The sequence below is a fragment of the Oncorhynchus clarkii genome, chromosome 6 (genome assembly GCF_045791955.1).
Source record: "Oncorhynchus clarkii lewisi isolate Uvic-CL-2024 chromosome 6, UVic_Ocla_1.0, whole genome shotgun sequence".
Taxonomy (NCBI): domain Eukaryota; kingdom Metazoa; phylum Chordata; class Actinopteri; order Salmoniformes; family Salmonidae; genus Oncorhynchus; species Oncorhynchus clarkii.
In genome coordinates this window covers 84,944,101-84,966,564 of record NC_092152.1, presented here as the reverse complement: position 1 = coordinate 84,966,564, position 22,464 = coordinate 84,944,101, and the positions used below count along the sequence as shown (strand labels likewise).

The 22,464-nt window shown below is 42.2% G+C and overlaps 2 protein-coding genes across 6 annotated transcripts in view; both read left to right on the top strand.

Annotated features, from left to right (window-relative positions):
• The window catches only part of LOC139411745 (b(0,+)-type amino acid transporter 1-like), a 95,343-nt gene extending 90,840 nt beyond the window's left edge, over positions 1–4,503 (top strand). Inside the window, exons 12-14 of one of the 4 annotated variants that reach the window (XR_011634626.1) lie at positions 235–409; positions 827–1,098; positions 2,092–4,503. Coding sequence is in view for 3 of the 4 variants with exons in the window: in XM_071158440.1 (XP_071014541.1) it covers positions 235–409; positions 827–888 (237 nt within the window). In the remaining variant the exon portion in view is untranslated. Of the gene's footprint in view, positions 1–234; positions 410–826; positions 1,976–2,091 lie in introns of those variants that run through there. The other 3 variants (XM_071158440.1, XM_071158439.1, XM_071158441.1) reach the window with 3 other exon arrangements.
• Positions 4,504–4,736: 233 nt separating this feature from the next.
• LOC139411746 (acyl-coenzyme A diphosphatase NUDT19-like) overlaps positions 4,737–22,464 on the top strand; it is a 47,794-nt gene continuing 30,066 nt past the window's right edge. For both annotated transcript variants that reach the window (XM_071158443.1, XM_071158442.1), the window contains exons 1-2: positions 4,737–5,643; positions 6,142–6,349. In XM_071158443.1, the coding sequence (XP_071014544.1) occupies positions 4,852–5,643; positions 6,142–6,349 (1,000 nt within the window). In that variant the 5' untranslated portion in view covers positions 4,737–4,851. The remainder of the gene's footprint in view (positions 5,644–6,141; positions 6,350–22,464) is intronic.

Below are 22,464 nucleotides of genomic sequence, written 5' to 3'. Positions count from 1 at the left end.
AACTATCATGTTGAGCTCGTGGACGGTCAGTCCTTACATCCATAGATCTGTCTATACATTTTAGAGTGGTTCCATTTCTCCAGTCACATCCCTCAGCTGGTTACCACAACAAATGGGGTAACTTTGATGTTTTCCTGAATCCCAGATTCACTTAAACCTGTTTTCAGAGCAATACTGTCCCAGATCCCTCCTGTGAGACTGACAGGTGGTTATGTCCTGGTTGTCCCCAAACAGTGTCCCATGCCCATAGCAGTGCTGGTGGTGATAGTGTCCTGCTACCTGGTCCTAGCACCGATCATAGACAAGCCAGAGCTGGAGTATCTGTACTGTACCATCTTCATCCTCAGCGGTCTGCTGCTCTACTTCCCCTTCGTTCACCGCAGGTTCAGCTGGACACGCAGGGTCATGAGTGAGTAACTACCCACTGCTCAGAGTTGTTGACCCTTGTGTTGAGAGAGAGCCTTTATCCCAAAATGGCCCCTATTCCGTTTATAGTGCATTCCCTGTGTGTCGTGCACTACCCTATGGGCCCTGGTGAAAGGTAGTGCACTATAATATAGGGTATAGGGTGCCATTTGGGAAGCAGACACTATTATCTTCTTGGGTCTTTATGTATCAAAATGTTTTATTCCTCAGTGAGCGGTAGTGGAGTTCTTCCCCATTAATAATTCCAGTCATTGTGGAGCCAAACTCAGAAGGTCACAGAGCTGTGATTGGGCTGATGTCACCTTTATTAACCTTTTATTAAAGTTTATTTATTTATTATTCACCTTTTAATTAGCCTGATTGCTCCAATCTGACCTTTAACCTCTCACCTCCCCTGCAGGGCCAATCACCATGTACCTCCAGCTGCTGATGGAGGTCGTTCCTCCTGAGAACAACGAATAGATGAAGATAATAAACGGCCTAAACTGACTCATGTGGACAAATGTCTTTTTGTGCGTCCCAAATGGTACCCTTTTCCCTATGTGGTGCACTACCCCATAGACCCTAGTCAAAAGTAGTGCACTACATAGGGAATAGGGTGCCAATTGGGACGCACACTTAGAAAACACAGACTGTTTCATAATGAAGGTACTGTCCTGTCTCATAATGAAGGTACTGTCTCATAATTATAATTAAGGTACAGTCTCATAATGAAGGTACTGTCTCATAAGGAAGGTACTGTCCATAATGAAGATACTGTCATAATGAAGGTACTGTCTCATAATGAAGGTACTGTCTCATAATGAAGGTACTGTCTCATAATGAAGGTACTGTCTCATAATGAAGGTACTATCCTGTCTCATAATGAAGGTACTGTCCTGTCTCATAATGAAGGTACTGTCTCATAATGAAGGTACTGTCCTGTCTCATAATGAAGGTACTGTCCTGTCTCATAATGAAGGTACTGTCCTGTCTCATAATGAAGGTACTGTCCTGTCTCATAATGAAGGTACTGTCTCATAATTAAGGTACAGTCTCATAATGAAGGTACTGTCTCATAAGGAAGGTACTGTCCTGTCTCATAATGAAGGTACTGTCTCATAATGAAGGTACTGTACTGTCTCATAATGAAGGTACTGTACTGTCTCATAATTAAGGTACTGTACTGTCTCATAATGAAGGTACTATCTCATAATGAAGGTACTGTCCTGTCTCATAATGAAGGTACTATCCTGTCTCATAATGAAGGTACTGTCCTGTCTCATAATGAAGGTACTGTCCTGTCTCATAATGAAGGTACTATCCTGTCTCATAATGAAGGTACTGTCCTGTCACATAATGAAGGTACTGTCCTGTCTCATAATGAAGGTACTGTCCTGTCTCATAATGAAGGTACTGTACTGTCTCATAATGAAGGTACTGTACTGTCTCATAATGAAGGTCCTGTCTCATAATGAAGGTACTGTCCTGTCTCATAATGAAGGTACTGTTCTGTCTCATAATGAAGGTACTGTATCATAATGAAGGTACTGTCCTGTCTCATAATGAAGGTACTGTCCTGTCTCATAATGAAGGTACTGTCCTGTCTCATAATGAAGGTACTGTCCTGTCTCATAATGAAGGTACTGTCCTGTCTCATAATGAAGGTACTGTCTCATAATGAAGGTACTGTCCTGTCTCATAATGAAGGTACTGTCTCATAATGAAGGTACTGTCCTGTCTCATAATGAAGGTACTGTCCTGTCTCATAATGAAGGTACTGTCCTGTCTCATAATGAAGGTACTGTCTCATAATGAAGGTACTGTCTCATAATGAAGTTACTGTCTCACAATGAAGGTCCTGTCCTCTCATAATGAAGGTACTGTCTCATAATGAAGATACTGTCCTGTCTCATAATGAAGGTACTGTCCTGTCTCATAATGAAGGTACTGTCCTGTCTCATAATGAAGGTACTGTCCTGTCTCATAATGAAGGTACTGTCCTGTCTCATAATGAAGGTACTGTCCTGTCTCATAATGAAGGTACTGTCTCATAATTAAGGTACAGTCTCATAATGAAGGTACTGTCTCATAAGGAAGGTACTGTCCTGTCTCATAATGAAGGTACTGTCTCATAATGAAGGTACTGTACTGTCTCATAATGAAGGTACTGTACTGTCTCATAATTAAGGTACTGTACTGTCTCATAATGAAGGTACTATCTCATAATGAAGGTACTGTCCTGTCTCATAATGAAGGTACTATCCTGTCTCATAATGAAGGTACTGTCCTGTCTCATAATGAAGGTACTGTCCTGTCTCATAATGAAGGTACTGTCCTGTCTCATAATGAAGGTACTGTACTGTCTCATAATGAAGGTACTGTACTGTCTCATAATGAAGGTCCTGTCTCATAATGAAGGTACTGTCCTGTCTCATAATGAAGGTACTGTTCTGTCTCATAATGAAGGTACTATCCTGTCTCATAATGAAGGTACTGTATCATAATGAAGGTACTGTCCTGTCTCATAATGAAGGTACTGTCCTGTCTCATAATGAAGGTACTGTCCTGTCTCATAATGAAGGTACTGTCCTGTCTCATAATGAAGGTGCTGTCTCATAATGAAGGTACTGTCCTGTCTCATAATGAAGGTACTGTCTCATAATGAAGGTACTGTCCTGTCTCATAATGAAGGTACTGTCCTGTCTCATAATGAAGGTACTGTCTCATAATGAAGGTACTGTCCTGTCTCATAATGAAGGTACTGTCTCATAATGAAGGTACTGTCTCATAATGAAGTTACTGTCTCACAATGAAGGTCCTGTCCTCTCATAATGAAGGTACTGTCTCATAATGAAGATACTGTCCTGTCTCATAATGAAGGTACTGTCCTGTCTCCTCACAATGAAGGTCCTGTCCTCTCATAATGAAGGTACTGTCTCATAATGAAGATACTGTCCTGTCTCATAATGAAGGTACTGTCCTGTCTCATAATGAAGGTACTGTCCTGTCTCATAATGAAGGTACTGTCCTGTCTCATAATGAAGGTACTGTACTGTGTTATAATGGTGGAAATGCTGGAATCCTGTCTGTTTCTCTCCCTTGAGACTATCGCCCATGGAGATGGTCTATATAATGCCCCTCTGTGTTTAAACTCTGCTTAGGAGGACATATTTGCTTTTAGGATACTGCCAATCTATATTGAAGACACAGAGGCTCTGCTTAGCAGGTTGGCAGCAGCTGTCTACATGGTCTGGATCCCAAACTAATTGACTGGATATAGGAGGTCAATGGCTGCTTCTCAAATCACACCCTATGCCCTATGGAACGGATCGCCATTGATCTGTGTCTCAAATCACACCCTATGCCCTATGGAACGGATCGCCATTGATCTGTGTCTCAAATCACACCCTATGCCCTATGGAACGGATCGCCATTGATCTGTGTCTCAAATCACACCCTATGCCCTAGGGAACAGGGCGCCATCTCAACTCACACCCTATGCCCTAGGGAACGGGGCGCCATCTCAAATCACACCCTATGCCCTAGGGAACGGGGCGCCATTGGTCTGTGTCTCAAATCACACCCTATGCCCTAGGGAACGGGGCGCTATCTCAACTCACACCCTATGCCCTAGGGAACGGGGCGCCATCTCAAATCACACCCTATGCCCTAGGGAACGGGGCGCCATTGGAGAAGCTGACAATATGCTGTTCTTGTACATGACTTGAGAGAATTTAAGAGAACCACAATGATGTCATATTTTTTGCTTTTTATTTGTCCTCGACACTGTTAAAAATCCCTCATGTTTGCGCTGTTCAAGCACTTGTATATAATCTATGTCTAAGGTTTAAATTGTATTTGACAAGTTAAAAGACATTTGTCCCTAGTTGTCTTCTATCTCGTCCACCAGCTGCCAGTTGAACCTGGGGACACGGTTCATCTTATACTGCCTACTGTGTGATGTATTCGTGTCACTCTAAACTGAATGTAGATTTTATACTACTGAATTCAACATTTCAAAACCTCTTCTCTTCTCGGAGTTGAAAAGTAGATAGGGAGTTGTTGTGTTTGTGAATAAAACAGTTTACCCTTCAATTGTAATTTAATCCCACAAATCAATTAATTTGTCATCTTATAAAAAGTTTAAAGTATCTGTTTGCCCAAAAAATACTAACCACAAACATCAATCACTTTCCTGAACTCGAACCTTCAACCACTTTAATCAGCATCATGAACTGCGTTGATAGAGGCTCTGGTAAGATCAGTCATCCACAACAGTAGGTGGCGTAGTAACAGAAGACACCGGAAACACGGTTCTTCTTCTCCGCCCTTGACCTCCCTGCTCATATGACGACACATCAACACAATAACATTTGACATTGGTGTTGTGGACTTTGCTTCAGAATAACATTATTGGAAATGAGAGAATAAAACGACCAAAAGATGAATACGGCTCTGAGACACTGGAAGGAGGCCGCGACGGTCATACTAGCTGCTGGTACGAGACATAAACTCCCTGTAGATAGTTTGACAAGGTGTGTCGATAAAGGCAACTCTGCACCTGCGATCAGTGAGCACTCCAACTTGCCTGACAGGTTAGCCTTCGACTATGAAGTGTTGTTGTTGAAACGAAGCGGTACGAGTGGTTTCATGCCGAATGCTTATGTCTTTCCCGGCGGTCTGGTGGATCCGTCAGATTTCTCAAGTGAATGGCTTGATCTTTTTCAATCTTTTCGGCGCTCACCGAATTTTGGACTGGGATTTGTGAAACAGCGGCCGGAGACGAGACCTCCCATCTTCGCCACTGACAGGAAGAAACTGGGTTCTCTCGTTCCAGGTGACGTCGCATTTAGAATCTGTGCAGTGAGGGAAACGTTCGAGGAGTCCGGTGTACTTCTAGTCGTGTCAAAAGAGGAAGAGAGTACTTTATGTAACAGCATCGAGAACAACCGATACAGTCAACCCGAATTAACCAGAATAACTGATCTCTGTGACAAGAGTGAATTGGCTAAATGGAGAGTGCTGGTAAACGAGAGCCCTTCTAACTTCATCAGAATGTGTAGGGAGCTGGAGTGTCTACCTAACATCTGGGCTCTGCATGAATGGGGTAACTGGCTGACCCCTACTGGTGTGTATGCGAAACAGCGGAGGTACGACACGGCCTTCTACATTTGCTGCTTGCAAGAAACACCACCTCACACCCTACAAGACGAGAAGGAAATTGTGCACTTTAAGGTGATACCATAGCTTAGTAAGGTGAACGTGTATTTTATTGTTGTGTTCAAAGGTTTAAGTGACTCTATATTCATTCATGATGTCTTTATCAGTTCATAATACTGTTGTAAACTGTTCATTTGATCTTAGTCCAACCTAAACCCCTATCTCTCCTCCTCTCTCCCCTCCCCTCTCCCTCTCTCCTCCTCTCTCCCTCCCCTCTCTCCTCCCCTCTCCCTATATCTCCTCCTCTCTCCCCTCCCCTCTCCCTCTCTCCTCCTCTCTCCTCCCCTCCCCTCCCCTCTCCCTCTCTCCTCTCCTTCTCTCCTCCCCTTCCCTCTCCCTCTCTCCTCTCCTCACCTCCCCTCTCTCTCCCCTCCCCTCTCTCTCTCTCTCTCTCTCTCTCTCTCTCCTCTCTCTCTCCTCTCCTCTCCTCTCCTCTCCTCTCCCCTCTCCCTCTCTCTCCTCCCCTCTCTCCCTCTCTCTCCTCCCCTCTCCCTCTCGTCTCCCCTCTCTCAGTGGTCCACCCCCCCAGAGATCCTCCACAGTTACCAGGCCAGAGAGATGTGGATAGCCCCTCCACAGTTCTATGATCTCAGCCGTATGTGCCGGTTCCCCTCCCTGCAGAACCTCCACAGCTTCTCCAGACAGAGAGCTTCAGAGGGCTGTGAACAGTGGCTCCCTGTCCGCATGGTGTCAGACAGCTACTACATATCACTCCTCCCAGGTTAGAGTTTATATTTACATGAAGGGTCTGGTTACTACATATCACTCCTCCCAGGTTAGAGTTTACATGAAGGGTCTGATTACTACATATCACTCCTCCCAGGTTAGAGTTTATATTTACATGAAGGGTCTGGTTACTACATATCACTCCTCCCAGGTTAGAGTTTACATGACGGGTCTGGTTACTACATATCACTCCTCCCAGGTTAGAGTTTATATTTACATGAAGGGTCTGGTTACTACATATCACTCCTCCCAGGTTAGAGTTTACATGAAGGGTCTGATTACTACATATCACTCCTCCCAGGTTAGAGTTTATATTTACATGAAGGGTCTGGTTACTACATATCACTCCTCCCAGGTTAGAGTTTATATTTACATGAAGGGTCTGATTACTACATATCACTCCTCCCAGGTTAGAGTTTACATGAAGGGTCTGGTTACTACATATCACTCCTCCCAGGTTAGAGTTTACATGAAGGGTCTGGTTACTACATATCACTCCTCCCAGGTTAGAGTTTATATTTACATGAAGGGTCTGGTTACTACATATCACTCCTCCCAGGTTAGAGTTTACATGAAGGGTCTGGTTACTACATATCAGTCCTCCCAGGTTAGAGTTTATATTTACATGAAGGGTCTGGTTACTACATATCACTCCTCCCAGGTTAGAGTTTATATTTACATGAAGGGTCTGGTTACTACATATCACTCCTCCCAGGTTAGAGTTTATATTTACATGAAGGGTCTGATTACTACATATCACTCCTCCCAGGTTAGAGTTTATATTTACATGAAGGGTCTGGTTACTACATATCACTCCTCCCAGGTTAGAGTTTACATGAAGGGTCTGGTTACTACATATCACTCCTCCCAGGTTAGAGTTTATATTTACATGAAGGGTCTGATTACTACATATCACTCCTCCCAGGTTAGAGTTTATATTTACATGAAGGGTCTGGTTACTACATATCACTCCTCCCAGGTTAGAGTTTACATGAAGGGTCTGGTTACTACATATCACTCCTCCCAGGTTAGAGTTTACATGAAGGGTCTGGTTACTACATATCACTCCTCCCAGGTTAGAGTTTACATGAAGGGTCTGGTTACTACATATCACTCCTCCCAGGTTAGAGTTTACATGAAGGGTCTGGTTACTACATATCACTCCTCCCAGGTTAGAGTTTACATGAAGGGTCTGGTTACTACATATCACTCCTCCCAGGTTAGAGTTTACATGAAGGGTCTGGTTACTACATATCACTCCTCCCAGGTTAGAGTTTACATGAAGGGTCTGGTTACTACATATCACTCCTCCCAGGTTAGAGTTTACATGAAGGGTCTGGTTACTACATATCACTCCTCCCAGGTTAGAGTTTACATGAAGGGTCTGGTTACTACATATCACTCCTCCCAGGTTAGAGTTTACATGAAGGGTCTGGTTACTACATATCACTCCTCCCAGGTTAGAGTTTACATGAAGGGTCTGGTTACTACATATCACTCCTCCCAGGTTAGAGTTTACATGAAGGGTCTGGTTACTACATATCACTCCTCCCAGGTTAGAGTTTATATTTACATGAAGGGTCTGATTACTACATATCACTCCTCCCAGGTTAGAGTTTATATTTACATGAAGGGTCTGGTTACTACATATCACTCCTCCCAGGTTAGAGTTTACATGAAGGGTCTGGTTACTGCATATCACTCCTCCCAGGTTAGAGTTTACATGAAGGGTCTGGTTACTACATATCACTCCTCCCAGGTTAGAGTTTATATTTACATGAAGGATCTGATTACTACATATCACTCCTCCCAGGTTAGTGTTTACATGAAGGGTCTGGTTACTACATATCACTCCTCCCAGGTTAGAGTTTACATGAAGGGTCTGGTTACTACATATCACTCCTCCCAGGTTAGAGTTTACATGAAGGGTCTGGTTACTACATATCACTCCTCCCAGGTTAGAGTTTACATGAAGGGTCTGGTTACTACAGATCACTCCTCCCAGGTTAGAGTTTACATGAAGGGTCTGGTTACTACATATCACTCCTCCCAGGTTAGAGTTTATATTTACATGAAGGGTCTGGTTACTACATATCACTCCTCCCAGGTTAGAGTTTATATTTACATGAAGGGTCTGATTACTACATATCACTCCTCCCAGGTTAGAGTTTATATTTACATGAAGGGTCTGATTACTACATAGCACTCCTCCCAGGTTAGAGTTTACATGAAGGGTCTGGTTACTACATATCACTCCTCCCAGGTTAGAGTTTATATTTACATGAAGGGTCTGGTTACTACATATCACTCCTCCCAGGTTAGAGTTTACATGAAGGGTCTGGTTACTACATATCACTCCTCCCAGGTTAGAGTTTATATTTACATGAAGGGTCTGGTTACTACATATCACTCCTCCCAGGTTAGAGTTTATATTTACATGAAGGGTCTGGTTACTACATATCACTCCTCCCAGGTTAGAGTTTATATTTACATGAAGGGTCTGATTACTACATATCACTCCTCCCAGGTTAGAGTTTATATTTACATGAAGGGTCTGGTTACTACATATCACTCCTCCCAGGTTAGAGTTTACATGAAGGGTCTGGTTACTACATATCACTCCTCCCAGGTTAGAGTTTATATTTACATGAAGGGTCTGATTACTACATATCACTCCTCCCAGGTTAGAGTTTATATTTACATGAAGGGTCTGGTTACTACATATCACTCCTCCCAGGTTAGAGTTTACATGAAGGGTCTGGTTACTACATATCACTCCTCCCAGGTTAGAGTTTACATGAAGGGTCTGGTTACTACATATCACTCCTCCCAGGTTAGAGTTTACATGAAGGGTCTGGTTACTACATATCACTCCTCCCAGGTTAGAGTTTACATGAAGGGTCTGGTTACTACATATCACTCCTCCCAGGTTAGAGTTTACATGAAGGGTCTGGTTACTACATATCACTCCTCCCAGGTTAGAGTTTACATGAAGGGTCTGGTTACTACATATCACTCCTCCCAGGTTAGAGTTTACATGAAGGGTCTGGTTACTACATATCACTCCTCCCAGGTTAGAGTTTACATGAAGGGTCTGGTTACTACATATCACTCCTCCCAGGTTAGAGTTTACATGAAGGGTCTGGTTACTACATATCACTCCTCCCAGGTTAGAGTTTACATGAAGGGTCTGGTTACTACATATCACTCCTCCCAGGTTAGAGTTTACATGAAGGGTCTGGTTACTACATATCACTCCTCCCAGGTTAGAGTTTACATGAAGGGTCTGGTTACTACATATCACTCCTCCCAGGTTAGAGTTTACATGAAGGGTCTGGTTACTACATATCACTCCTCCCAGGTTAGAGTTTATATTTACATGAAGGGTCTGATTACTACATATCACTCCTCCCAGGTTAGAGTTTACATGAAGGGTCTGGTTACTACATACCACTCCTCCCAGGTTAGAGTTTACATGAAGGGTCTGGTTACTACATATCACTCCTCCCAGGTTAGAGTTTACATGAAGGGTCTGGTTACTACATATCACTCCTCCCAGGTTAGAGTTTATATTTACATGAAGGATCTGATTACTACATATCACTCCTCCCAGGTTAGTGTTTACATGAAGGGTCTGGTTACTACATATCACTCCTCCCAGGTTAGAGTTTACATGAAGGGTCTGGTTACTACATATCACTCCTCCCAGGTTAGAGTTTACATGAAGGGTCTAATTACTACATATCACTCCTCCCAGGTTAGAGTTTACATGAAGGGTCTGGTTACTACATATCACTCCTCCCAGGTTAGAGTTTACATGAAGGGTCTGGTTACTACATATCACTCCTCCCAGGTTAGAGTTTATATTTACATGAAGGGTCTGGTTACTACATATCACTCCTCCCAGGTTAGAGTTTATATTTACATGAAGGGTCTGATTACTACATATCACTCCTCCCAGGTTAGAGTTTATATTTACATGAAGGGTCTGATTACTACATATCACTCCTCCCAGGTTAGAGTTTATATTTACATGAAGGGTCTGATTACTACATATCACTCCTCCCAGGTTAGAGTTTACATGAAGGGTCTGGTTACTACATATCACTCCTCCCAGGTTAGAGTTTATATTTACATGAAGGGTCTGGTTACTACATATCACTCCTCCCAGGTTAGAGTTTATATTTACATGAAGGGTCTGGTTACTACATATCACTCCTCCCAGGTTAGAGTTTACATGAAGGGTCTGGTTACTACATATCACTCCTCCCAGGTTAGAGTTTACATGAAGGGTCTGGTTACTACATATCACTCCTCCCAGGTTAGAGTTTATATGAAGGGTCTGGCTACTACATATCACTCCACCCAGGTTAGAGTTTACATGAAGGGTCTGGTTACTACATATCACTCCTCCCAGGTTAGAGTTTACATGAAGGGCCTGGTTACTACATATCACTCCTCCCAGGTTAGTGTTTACATGAAGGGTCTGGTTACTACATATCACTCCTCCCAGGTTAGAGTTTACATGAAGGGTCTGGTTACTACATATCACTCCTCCCAGGTTAGAGTTTACATGAAGGGTCTGATTACTACATATCACTCCTCCCAGGTTAGAGTTTATATTTACATGAAGGGTCTGGTTACTACATATCACTCCTCCCAGGTTAGAGTTTACATGAAGGGTCTGGTTACTACATATCACTCCTCCCAGGTTAGAGTTTACATGAAGGGTCTGGTTACTACATATCACTCCTCCCAGGTTAGAGTTTACATGAAGGGTCTGGTTACTACATATCACTCCTCCCAGGTTAGAGTTTATATTTACATGAAGGGTCTGGTTACTACATATCACTCCTCCCAGGTTAGAGTTTATATTTACATGAAGGGTCTGGTTACTACATATCACTCCTCCCAGGTTAGAGTTTATATTTACATGAAGGGTCTGGTTACTACATATCACTCCTCCCAGGTTAGAGTTTATATTTACATGAAGGGTCTGGTTACTACATATCACTCCTCCCAGGTTAGAGTTTACATGAAGGGTCTGGTTACTACATATCACTCCTCCCAGGTTAGAGTTTATATGAAGGGTCTGGTTACTACATATCACTCCTCCCAGGTTAGAGTTTACATGAAGGGTCTGGTTACTACATATCACTCCTCCCAGGTTAGAGTTTACATGAAGGGCCTGGTTACTACATATCACTCCTCCCAGGTTAGTGTTTACATGAAGGGTCTGGTTACTACATATCACTCCTCCCAGGTTAGAGTTTACATGAAGGGTCTGGTTACTACATATCACTCCTCCCAGGTTAGAGTTTACATGAAGGGTCTGGTTACTACATATCACTCCTCCCAGGTTAGAGTTTATATTTACATGAAGGGTCTGGTTACTACATATCACTCCTCCCAGGTTAGAGTTTATATTTACATGAAGGGTCTGATTACTACATATCACTCCTCCCAGGTTAGAGTTTACATGAAGGGTCTGGTTACTACATATCACTCCTCCCAGGTTAGAGTTTACATGAAGGGTCTGGTTACTACATATCACTCCTCCCAGGTTAGAGTTTATATTTACATGAAGGGTCTGGTTACTACATATCACTCCTCCCAGGTTAGAGTTTATATTTACATGAAGGGTCTGGTTACTACATATCACTCCTCCCAGGTTAGAGTTTACATGAAGGGTCTGGTTACTACATATCACTCCTCCCAGGTTAGAGTTTACATGAAGGGTCTGGTTACTACATATCACTCCTCCCAGGTTAGAGTTTACATGAAGGGTCTGGTTACTACATATCACTCCTCCCAGGTTAGAGTTTACATGAAGGGTCTGGTTACTACATATCACTCCTCCCAGGTTAGAGTTTACATGAAGGGTCTGGTTACTACATATCACTCCTCCCAGGTTAGAGTTTATATTTACATGAAGGGTCTGGTTACTACATATCACTCCTCCCAGGTTAGAGTTTATATTTACATGAAGGGTCTGGTTACTACATATCACTCCTCCCAGGTTAGAGTTTATATTTACATGAAGGGTCTGGTTACTACATATCACTCCTCCCAGGTTAGAGTTTACATGAAGGGTCTGGTTACTACATATCACTCCTCCCAGGTTAGAGTTTACATGAAGGGTCTGATTACTACATATCACTCCTCCCAGGTTAGAGTTTATATTTACATGAAGGGTCTGGTTACTACATATCACTCCTCCCAGGTTAGAGTTTACATGAAGGGTCTGGTTACTACATATCACTCCTCCCAGGTTAGAGTTTACATGAAGGGTCTGGTTACTACATATCACTCCTCCCAGGTTAGAGTTTACATGAAGGATCTGGTTACTACATATCACTCCTCCCAGGTTAGAGTTTATATTTACATGAAGGGTCTGGTTACTACATATCACTCCTCCCAGGTTAGAGTTTACATGAAGGATCTGGTTACTACATATCACTCCTCCCAGGTTAGAGTTTACATGAAGGGTCTGGTTACTACATATCACTCCTCCCAGGTTAGAGTTTACATGAAGGGTCTGGTTACTACATATCACTCCTCCCAGGTTAGAGTTTATATGAAGGGTCTGGCTACTACATATCACTCCACCCAGGTTAGAGTTTACATGAAGGGTCTGGTTACTACATATCACTCCTCCCAGGTTAGAGTTTACATGAAGGGCCTGGTTACTACATATCACTCCTCCCAGGTTAGTGTTTACATGAAGGGTCTGGTTACTACATATCACTCCTCCCAGGTTAGAGTTTACATGAAGGGTCTGGTTACTACATATCACTCCTCCCAGGTTAGAGTTTACATGAAGGGCCTGATTACTACATATCACTCCTCCCAGGTTAGAGTTTACATGAAGGGTCTGGTTACTACATATCACTCCTCCCAGGTTAGAGTTTACATGAAGGGTCTGGTTACTACATATCACTCCTCCCAGGTTAGAGTTTATATTTACATGAAGGGTCTGGTTACTACATATCACTCCTCCCAGGTTAGAGTTTATATTTACATGAAGGGTCTGGTTACTACATATCACTCCTCCCAGGTTAGAGTTTATATGAAGGGCCTGATTACTACATATCCCTCCTCCCAGGTTAGAGTTTATATTTACATGAAGGGTCTGGTTACTACATATCACTCCTCCCAGGTTAGAGTTTATATTTACATGAAGGGTCTGGTTACTACATATCACTCCTCCCAGGTTAGAGTTTATATTTACATGAAGGGTCTGGTTACTACATATCACTCCTCCCAGGTTAGAGTTTATATTTACATGAAGGGTCTGGTTACTACATATCACTCCTCCCAGGTTAGAGTTTACATGAAGGGTCTGGTTACTACATATCCCTCCTCCCAGGTTAGAGTTTATATTTACATGAAGGGTCTGGTTACTACATATCACTCCTCCCAGGTTAGAGTTTATATTTACATGAAGGGTCTGGTTACTACATATCACTCCTCCCAGGTTAGAGTTTATATTTACATGAAGGGTCTGGTTACTACATATCACTCCTCCCAGGTTAGAGTTTATATTTACATGAAGGGTCTGGTTACTACATATCACTCCTCCCAGGTTAGAGTTTACATGAAGGGTCTGGTTACTACATATCACTCCTCCCAGGTTAGAGTTTATATTTACATGAAGGGTCTGATTACTACATATCACTCCTCCCAGGTTAGAGTTTATATTTACATGAAGGGTCTGGTTACTACATATCACTCCTCCCAGGTTAGAGTTTACATGAAGGGTCTGGTTACTACATATCACTCCTCCCAGGTTAGAGTTTACATGAAGGGTCTGGTTACTACATATCACTCCTCCCAGGTTAGAGTTTACATGAAGGGTCTGGTTACTACATATCACTCCTCCCAGGTTAGAGTTTACATGAAGGGTCTGGTTACTACATATCACTCCTCCCAGGTTAGAGTTTACATGAAGGGTCTGGTTACTACATATCACTCCTCCCAGGTTAGAGTTTACATGAAGGGTCTGGTTACTACATATCACTCCTCCCAGGTTAGAGTTTACATGAAGGGTCTGGTTACTACATATCACTCCTCCCAGGTTAGAGTTTACATGAAGGGTCTGGTTACTACATATCACTCCTCCCAGGTTAGAGTTTATATTTACATGAAGGGTCTGATTACTACATATCACTCCTCCCAGGTTAGAGTTTACATGAAGGGTCTGGTTACTACATATCACTCCTCCCAGGTTAGAGTTTACATGAAGGGTCTGGTTACTACATATCACTCCTCCCAGGTTAGAGTTTACATGAAGGGTCTGGTTACTACATATCACTCCTCCCAGGTTAGAGTTTATATTTACATGAAGGATCTGATTACTACATATCACTCCTCCCAGGTTAGTGTTTACATGAAGGGTCTGGTTACTACATATCACTCCTCCCAGGTTAGAGTTTACATGAAGGGTCTGGTTACTACATATCACTCCTCCCAGGTTAGAGTTTACATGAAGGGTCTAATTACTACATATCACTCCTCCCAGGTTAGAGTTTACATGAAGGGTCTGGTTACTACATATCACTCCTCCCAGGTTAGAGTTTACATGAAGGGTCTGGTTACTACATATCACTCCTCCCAGGTTAGAGTTTACATGAAGGGTCTGGTTACTACATATCACTCCTCCCAGGTTAGAGTTTATATTTACATGAAGGATCTGATTACTACATATCACTCCTCCCAGGTTAGTGTTTACATGAAGGGTCTGGTTACTACATATCACTCCTCCCAGGTTAGAGTTTACATGAAGGGTCTGGTTACTACATATCACTCCTCCCAGGTTAGAGTTTACATGAAGGGTCTAATTACTACATATCACTCCTCCCAGGTTAGAGTTTACATGAAGGGTCTGGTTACTACATATCACTCCTCCCAGGTTAGAGTTTACATGAAGGGTCTGGTTACTACATATCACTCCTCCCAGGTTAGAGTTTATATTTACATGAAGGGTCTGGTTACTACATATCACTCCTCCCAGGTTAGAGTTTATATTTACATGAAGGGTCTGATTACTACATATCACTCCTCCCAGGTTAGAGTTTATATTTACATGAAGGGTCTGATTACTACATAGCACTCCTCCCAGGTTAGAGTTTATATTTACATGAAGGGTCTGATTACTACATATCACTCCTCCCAGGTTAGAGTTTACATGAAGGGTCTGGTTACTACATATCACTCCTCCCAGGTTAGAGTTTATATTTACATGAAGGGTCTGGTTACTACATATCACTCCTCCCAGGTTAGAGTTTACATGAAGGGTCTGGTTACTACATATCACTCCTCCCAGGTTAGAGTTTACATGAAGGGTCTGGTTACTACATATCACTCCTCCCAGGTTAGAGTTTACATGAAGGGTCTGGTTACTACATATCACTCCTCCCAGGTTAGAGTTTATATGAAGGGTCTGGCTACTACATATCACTCCACCCAGGTTAGAGTTTACATGAAGGGTCTGGTTACTACATATCACTCCTCCCAGGTTAGAGTTTACATGAAGGGCCTGGTTACTACATATCACTCCTCCCAGGTTAGTGTTTACATGAAGGGTCTGGTTACTACATATCACTCCTCCCAGGTTAGAGTTTACATGAAGGGTCTGGTTACTACATATCACTCCTCCAAGGTTAGAGTTTACATGAAGGGTCTGATTACTACATATCACTTCTCCCAGGTTAGAGTTTATATTTACATGAAGGGTCTGGTTACTACATATCACTCCTCCCAGGTTAGAGTTTACATGAAGGGCCTGATTACTACATATCACTCCTCCCAGGTTAGAGTTTACATGAAGGGTCTGGTTACTACATATCACTCCTCCCAGGTTAGAGTTTACATGAAGGGTCTGGTTACTACATATCACTCCTCCCAGGTTAGAGTTTATATTTACATGAAGGGTCTGGTTACTACATATCACTCCTCCCAGGTTAGAGTTTATATTTACATGAAGGGTCTGGTTACTACATATCACTCCTCCCAGGTTAGAGTTTATATTTACATGAAGGGTCTGGTTACTACATATCACTCCTCCCAGGTTAGAGTTTATATTTACATGAAGGGTCTGGTTACTACATATCACTCCTCCCAGGTTAGAGTTTACATGAAGGGTCTGGTTACTACATATCACTCCTCCCAGGTTAGAGTTTATATGAAGGGTCTGGTTACTACATATCACTCCTCCCAGGTTAGAGTTTACATGAAGGGTCTGGTTACTACATATCACTCCTCCCAGGTTAGAGTTTACATGAAGGGCCTGGTTACTACATATCACTCCTCCCAGGTTAGTGTTTACATGAAGGGTCTGGTTACTACATATCACTCCTCCCAGGTTAGAGTTTACATGAAGGGTCTGGTTACTACATATCACTCCTCCAAGGTTAGAGTTTACATGAAGGGTCTGGTTACTACATATCACTCCTCCCAGGTTAGAGTTTATATTTACATGAAGGGTCTGGTTACTACATATCACTCCTCCCAGGTTAGAGTTTATATTTACATGAAGGGCCTGATTACTACATATCACTCCTCCCAGGTTAGAGTTTACATGAAGGGTCTGGTTACTACATATCACTCCTCCCAGGTTAGAGTTTACATGAAGGGTCTGGTTACTACATATCACTCCTCCCAGGTTAGAGTTTATATTTACATGAAGGGTCTGGTTACTACATATCACTCCTCCCAGGTTAGAGTTTATATTTACATGAAGGGTCTGGTTACTACATATCACTCCTCCCAGGTTAGAGTTTACATGAAGGGTCTGGTTACTACATATCACTCCTCCCAGGTTAGAGTTTATATGAAGGGTCTGGTTACTACATATCACTCCTCCCAGGTTAGAGTTTACATGAAGGGTCTGGTTACTACATATCACTCCTCCCAGGTTAGAGTTTACATGAAGGGTCTGGTTACTACATATCACTCCTCCCAGGTTAGAGTTTACATGAAGGGTCTGGTTACTACATATCACTCCTCCCAGGTTAGAGTTTATATTTACATGAAGGGTCTGGTTACTACATATCACTCCTCCCAGGTTAGAGTTTATATTTACATGAAGGGTCTGGTTACTACATATCACTCCTCCCAGGTTAGAGTTTATATTTACATGAAGGGCCTGGTTACTACATATCACTCCTCCCAGGTTAGAGTTTACATGAAGGGTCTGGTTACTACATATCACTCCTCCCAGGTTAGAGTTTACATGAAGGGTCTGATTACTACATATCACTCCTCCCAGGTTAGAGTTTATATTTACATGAAGGGTCTGGTTACTACATATCACTCCTCCCAGGTTAGAGTTTACATGAAGGGTCTGGTTACTACATATCACTCCTCCCAGGTTAGAGTTTACATGAAGGGTCTGGTTACTACATATCACTCCTCCCAGGTTAGAGTTTACATGAAGGATCTGGTTACTACATATCACTCCTCCCAGGTTAGAGTTTATATTTACATGAAGGGTCTGGTTACTACATATCACTCCTCCCAGGTTAGAGTTTACATGAAGGATCTGGTTACTACATATCACTCCTCCCAGGTTAGAGTTTACATGAAGGGTCTGGTTACTACATATCACTCCTCCCAGGTTAGAGTTTACATGAAGGGTCTGGTTACTACATATCACTCCTCCCAGGTTAGAGTTTATATGAAGGGTCTGGCTACTACATATCACTCCACCCAGGTTAGAGTTTACATGAAGGGTCTGGTTACTACATATCACTCCTCCCAGGTTAGAGTTTACATGAAGGGCCTGGTTACTACATATCACTCCTCCCAGGTTAGTGTTTACATGAAGGGTCTGGTTACTACATATCACTCCTCCCAGGTTAGAGTTTACATGAAGGGTCTGGTTACTACATATCACTCCTCCCAGGTTAGAGTTTACATGAAGGGCCTGATTACTACATATCACTCCTCCCAGGTTAGAGTTTACATGAAGGGTCTGGTTACTACATATCACTCCTCCCAGGTTAGAGTTTACATGAAGGGTCTGGTTACTACATATCACTCCTCCCAGGTTAGAGTTTATATTTACATGAAGGGTCTGGTTACTACATATCACTCCTCCCAGGTTAGAGTTTATATTTACATGAAGGGTCTGGTTACTACATATCACTCCTCCCAGGTTAGAGTTTATATGAAGGGCCTGATTACTACATATCCCTCCTCCCAGGTTAGAGTTTATATTTACATGAAGGGTCTGGTTACTACATATCACTCCTCCCAGGTTAGAGTTTATATTTACATGAAGGGTCTGGTTACTACATATCACTCCTCCCAGGTTAGAGTTTATATTTACATGAAGGGTCTGGTTACTACATATCACTCCTCCCAGGTTAGAGTTTACATGAAGGGTCTGGTTACTACATATCACTCCTCCCAGGTTAGAGTTTATATGAAGGGTCTGGTTACTACATATCACTCCTCCCAGGTTAGAGTTTACATGAAGGGTCTGGTTACTACATATCACTCCTCCCAGGTTAGAGTTTACATGAAGGGTCTGGTTACTACATATCACTCCTCCCAGGTTAGAGTTTACATGAAGGGTCTGGTTACTACATATCACTCCTCCCAGGTTAGAGTTTATATTTACATGAAGGGTCTGGTTACTACATATCACTCCTCCCAGGTTAGAGTTTATATTTACATGAAGGGTCTGGTTACTACATATCACTCCTCCCAGGTTAGAGTTTATATTTACATGAAGGGTCTGGTTACTACATATCACTCCTCCCAGGTTAGAGTTTATATTTACATGAAGGGTCTGGTTACTACATATCACTCCTCCCAGGTTAGAGTTTACATGAAGGGTCTGATTACTACATATCACTCCTCCCAGGTTAGAGTTTACATGAAGGGTCTGATTACTACATATCACTCCTCCCAGGTTAGAGTTTATATTTACATGAAGGGTCTGGTTACTACATATCACTCCTCCCAGGTTAGAGTTTATATTTACATGAAGGGTCTGGTTACTACATATCACTCCTCCCAGGTTAGAGTTTACATGAAGGGTCTGATTACTACATATCACTCCTCCCAGGTTAGAGTTTATATTTACATGAAGGGTCTGGTTACTACATATCACTCCTCCCAGGTTAGAGTTTATATTTACATGAAGGATCTGGTTACTACATATCACTCCTCCCAGGTTAGAGTTTATATTTACATGAAGGGTCTGATTACCACATATCACTCCTCCCAGGTTAGAGTTTATATTTACATGAAGGGTCTGGTTACTACATATCACTCCTCCCAGGTTAGAGTTTACATGAAGGGTCTGGTTACTACATATCACTCCTCCCAGGTTAGAGTTTATATTTACATGAAGGGTCTGGTTACTACATATCACTCCTCCCAGGTTAGAGTTTACATGAAGGGTCTGATTACTACATATCACTCCTCCCAGGTTAGAGTTTACATGAAGGGTCTGGTTACTACATATCACTCCTCCCAGGTTAGAGTTTATATTTACATGAAGGGTCTGGTTACTACATATCACTCCTCCCAGGTTAGAGTTTACATGAAGGGTCTGGTTACTACATATCACTCCTCCCAGGTTAGAGTTTACATGAAGGGTCTGATTACTACATATCACTCCTCCCAGGTTAGAGTTTATATTTACATGAAGGGTCTGGTTACTACATATCACTCCTCCCAGGTTAGAGTTTACATGAAGGGTCTGATTACTACATATCACTCCTCCCAGGTTAGAGTTTACATGAAGGGTCTGGTTACTACATATCACTCCTCCCAGGTTAGAGTTTACATGAAGGGTCTGATTACTACATATCACTCCTCCCAGGTTAGAGTTTATATTTACATGAAGGGTCTGGTTACTACATATCACTCCTCCCAGGTTAGAGTTTATATTTACATGATGGGTCTGGTTACTACATATCACTCCTCCCAGGTTAGAGTTTATATTTACATGAAGGGTCTGGTTACTACATATCACTCCTCCCAGGTTAGAGTTTATATGAAGGGTCTGGTTACTACATATCACTCCTCCCAGGTTAGAGTTTATATTTACATGAAGGGTCTGGTTACTACATATCACTCCTCCCAGGTTAGAGTTTACATGAAGGATCTGATTACTACATATCACTCCTCCCAGGTTAGAGTTTATATTTACATGAAGGGTCTGGTTACTACATATCACTCCTCCCAGGTTAGAGTTTATATTTACATGAAGGGTCTGATTACTACATATCACTCCTCCCAGGTTAGAGTTTACATGAAGGGCCTGATTACTACATATCACTCCTCCCAGGTTAGAGTTTACATGAAGGGCCTGATTACTACATATCACTCCTCCCAGTTTAGAGTTTACATGAAGGGTCTGATTACTACATATCACTCCTCCCAGGTTAGTGTTTACATGAAGGGTCTGGTTACTACATATCACTCCTCCCAGGTTAGAGTTTACATGAAGGGTCTGGTTACTACATATCACTCCTCCCAGGTTAGAGTTTATATTTACATGAAGGGTCTGATTACTACATATCACTCCTCCCAGGTTATAGTTTATATTTACATGAAGGGTCTGGTTACTACATATCACTCCTCCCAGGTTAGAGTTTACATGAAGGGTCTGGTTACTACATATCACTCCTCCCAGGTTAGAGTTTATATTTACATGAAGGGTCTGGTTACTACATATCACTCCTCCCAGGTTAGAGTTTATATTTACATGAAGGATCTGGTTACTACATATCACTCCTCCCAGGTTAGAGTTTACATGAAGGGTCTGATTACTACATATCACTCCTCCCAGGTTAGAGTTTACATGAAGGGTCTGGTTACTACATATCACTCCTCCCAGGTTAGAGTTTACATGAAGGGTCTGGTTACTACATATCACTCCTCCCAGGTTAGAGTTTACATGAAGGGTCTGGTTACTACATATCACTCCTCCCAGGTTAGAGTTTACATGAAGGGTCTGGTTACTACATATCACTCCTCCCAGGTTAGAGTTTACATGAAGGGTCTGGTTACTACATATCACTCCTCCCAGGTTAGAGTTTACATGAAGGGTCTGGTTACTACATATCACTCCTCCCAGGTTAGAGTTTATATTTACATGAAGGGTCTGGTTACTACATATCACTCCTCCCAGGTTAGAGTTTATATTTACATGAAGGATCTGATTACTACATATCACTCCTCCCAGGTTAGAGTTTATATTTACATGAAGGGTCTGGTTACTACATATCACTCCTCCCAGGTTAGAGTTTACATGAAGGGTCTGGTTACTACATATCACTCCTCCCAGGTTAGAGTTTATATTTACATGAAGGGTCTGGTTACTACATATCACTCCTCCCAGGTTAGAGTTTATATTTACATGAAGGGTCTGGTTACTACATATCACTCCTCCCAGGTTAGAGTTTATATTTACATGAAGGGTCTGATTACTACATATCACTCCTCCCAGGTTAGAGTTTATATTTACATGAAGGGTCTGATTACTACATATCACTCCTCCCAGGTTAGAGTTTATATTTACATGAAGGGTCTGGTTACTACATATCACTCCTCCCAGGTTAGAGTTTATATTTACATGAAGGGTCTGGTTACTACATATCACTCCTCCCAGGTTAGAGTTTACATGAAGGGTCTGGTTACTACATATCACTCCTCCCAGGTTAGAGTTTACATGAAGGGTCTGGTTACTACATATCACTCCTCCCAGGTTAGAGTTTATATTTACATGAAGGGTCTGGTTACTACATATCACTCCTCCCAGGTTAGAGTTTATATTTACATGAAGGGTCTGGTTACTACATATCACTCCTCCCAGGTTAGAGTTTATATTTACATGAAGGGTCTGGTTACTACATATCACTCCTCCCAGGTTAGAGTTTACATGAAGGGTCTGGTTACTACATATCACTCCTCCCAGGTTAGAGTTTATATTTACATGAAGGGTCTGGTTACTACATATCACTCCTCCCAGGTTAGAGTTTATATTTACATGAAGGGTCTGGTTACTACATATCACTCCTCCCAGGTTAGAGTTTATATTTACATGAAGGGTCTGATTACTACATATCACTCCTCCCAGGTTAGAGTTTA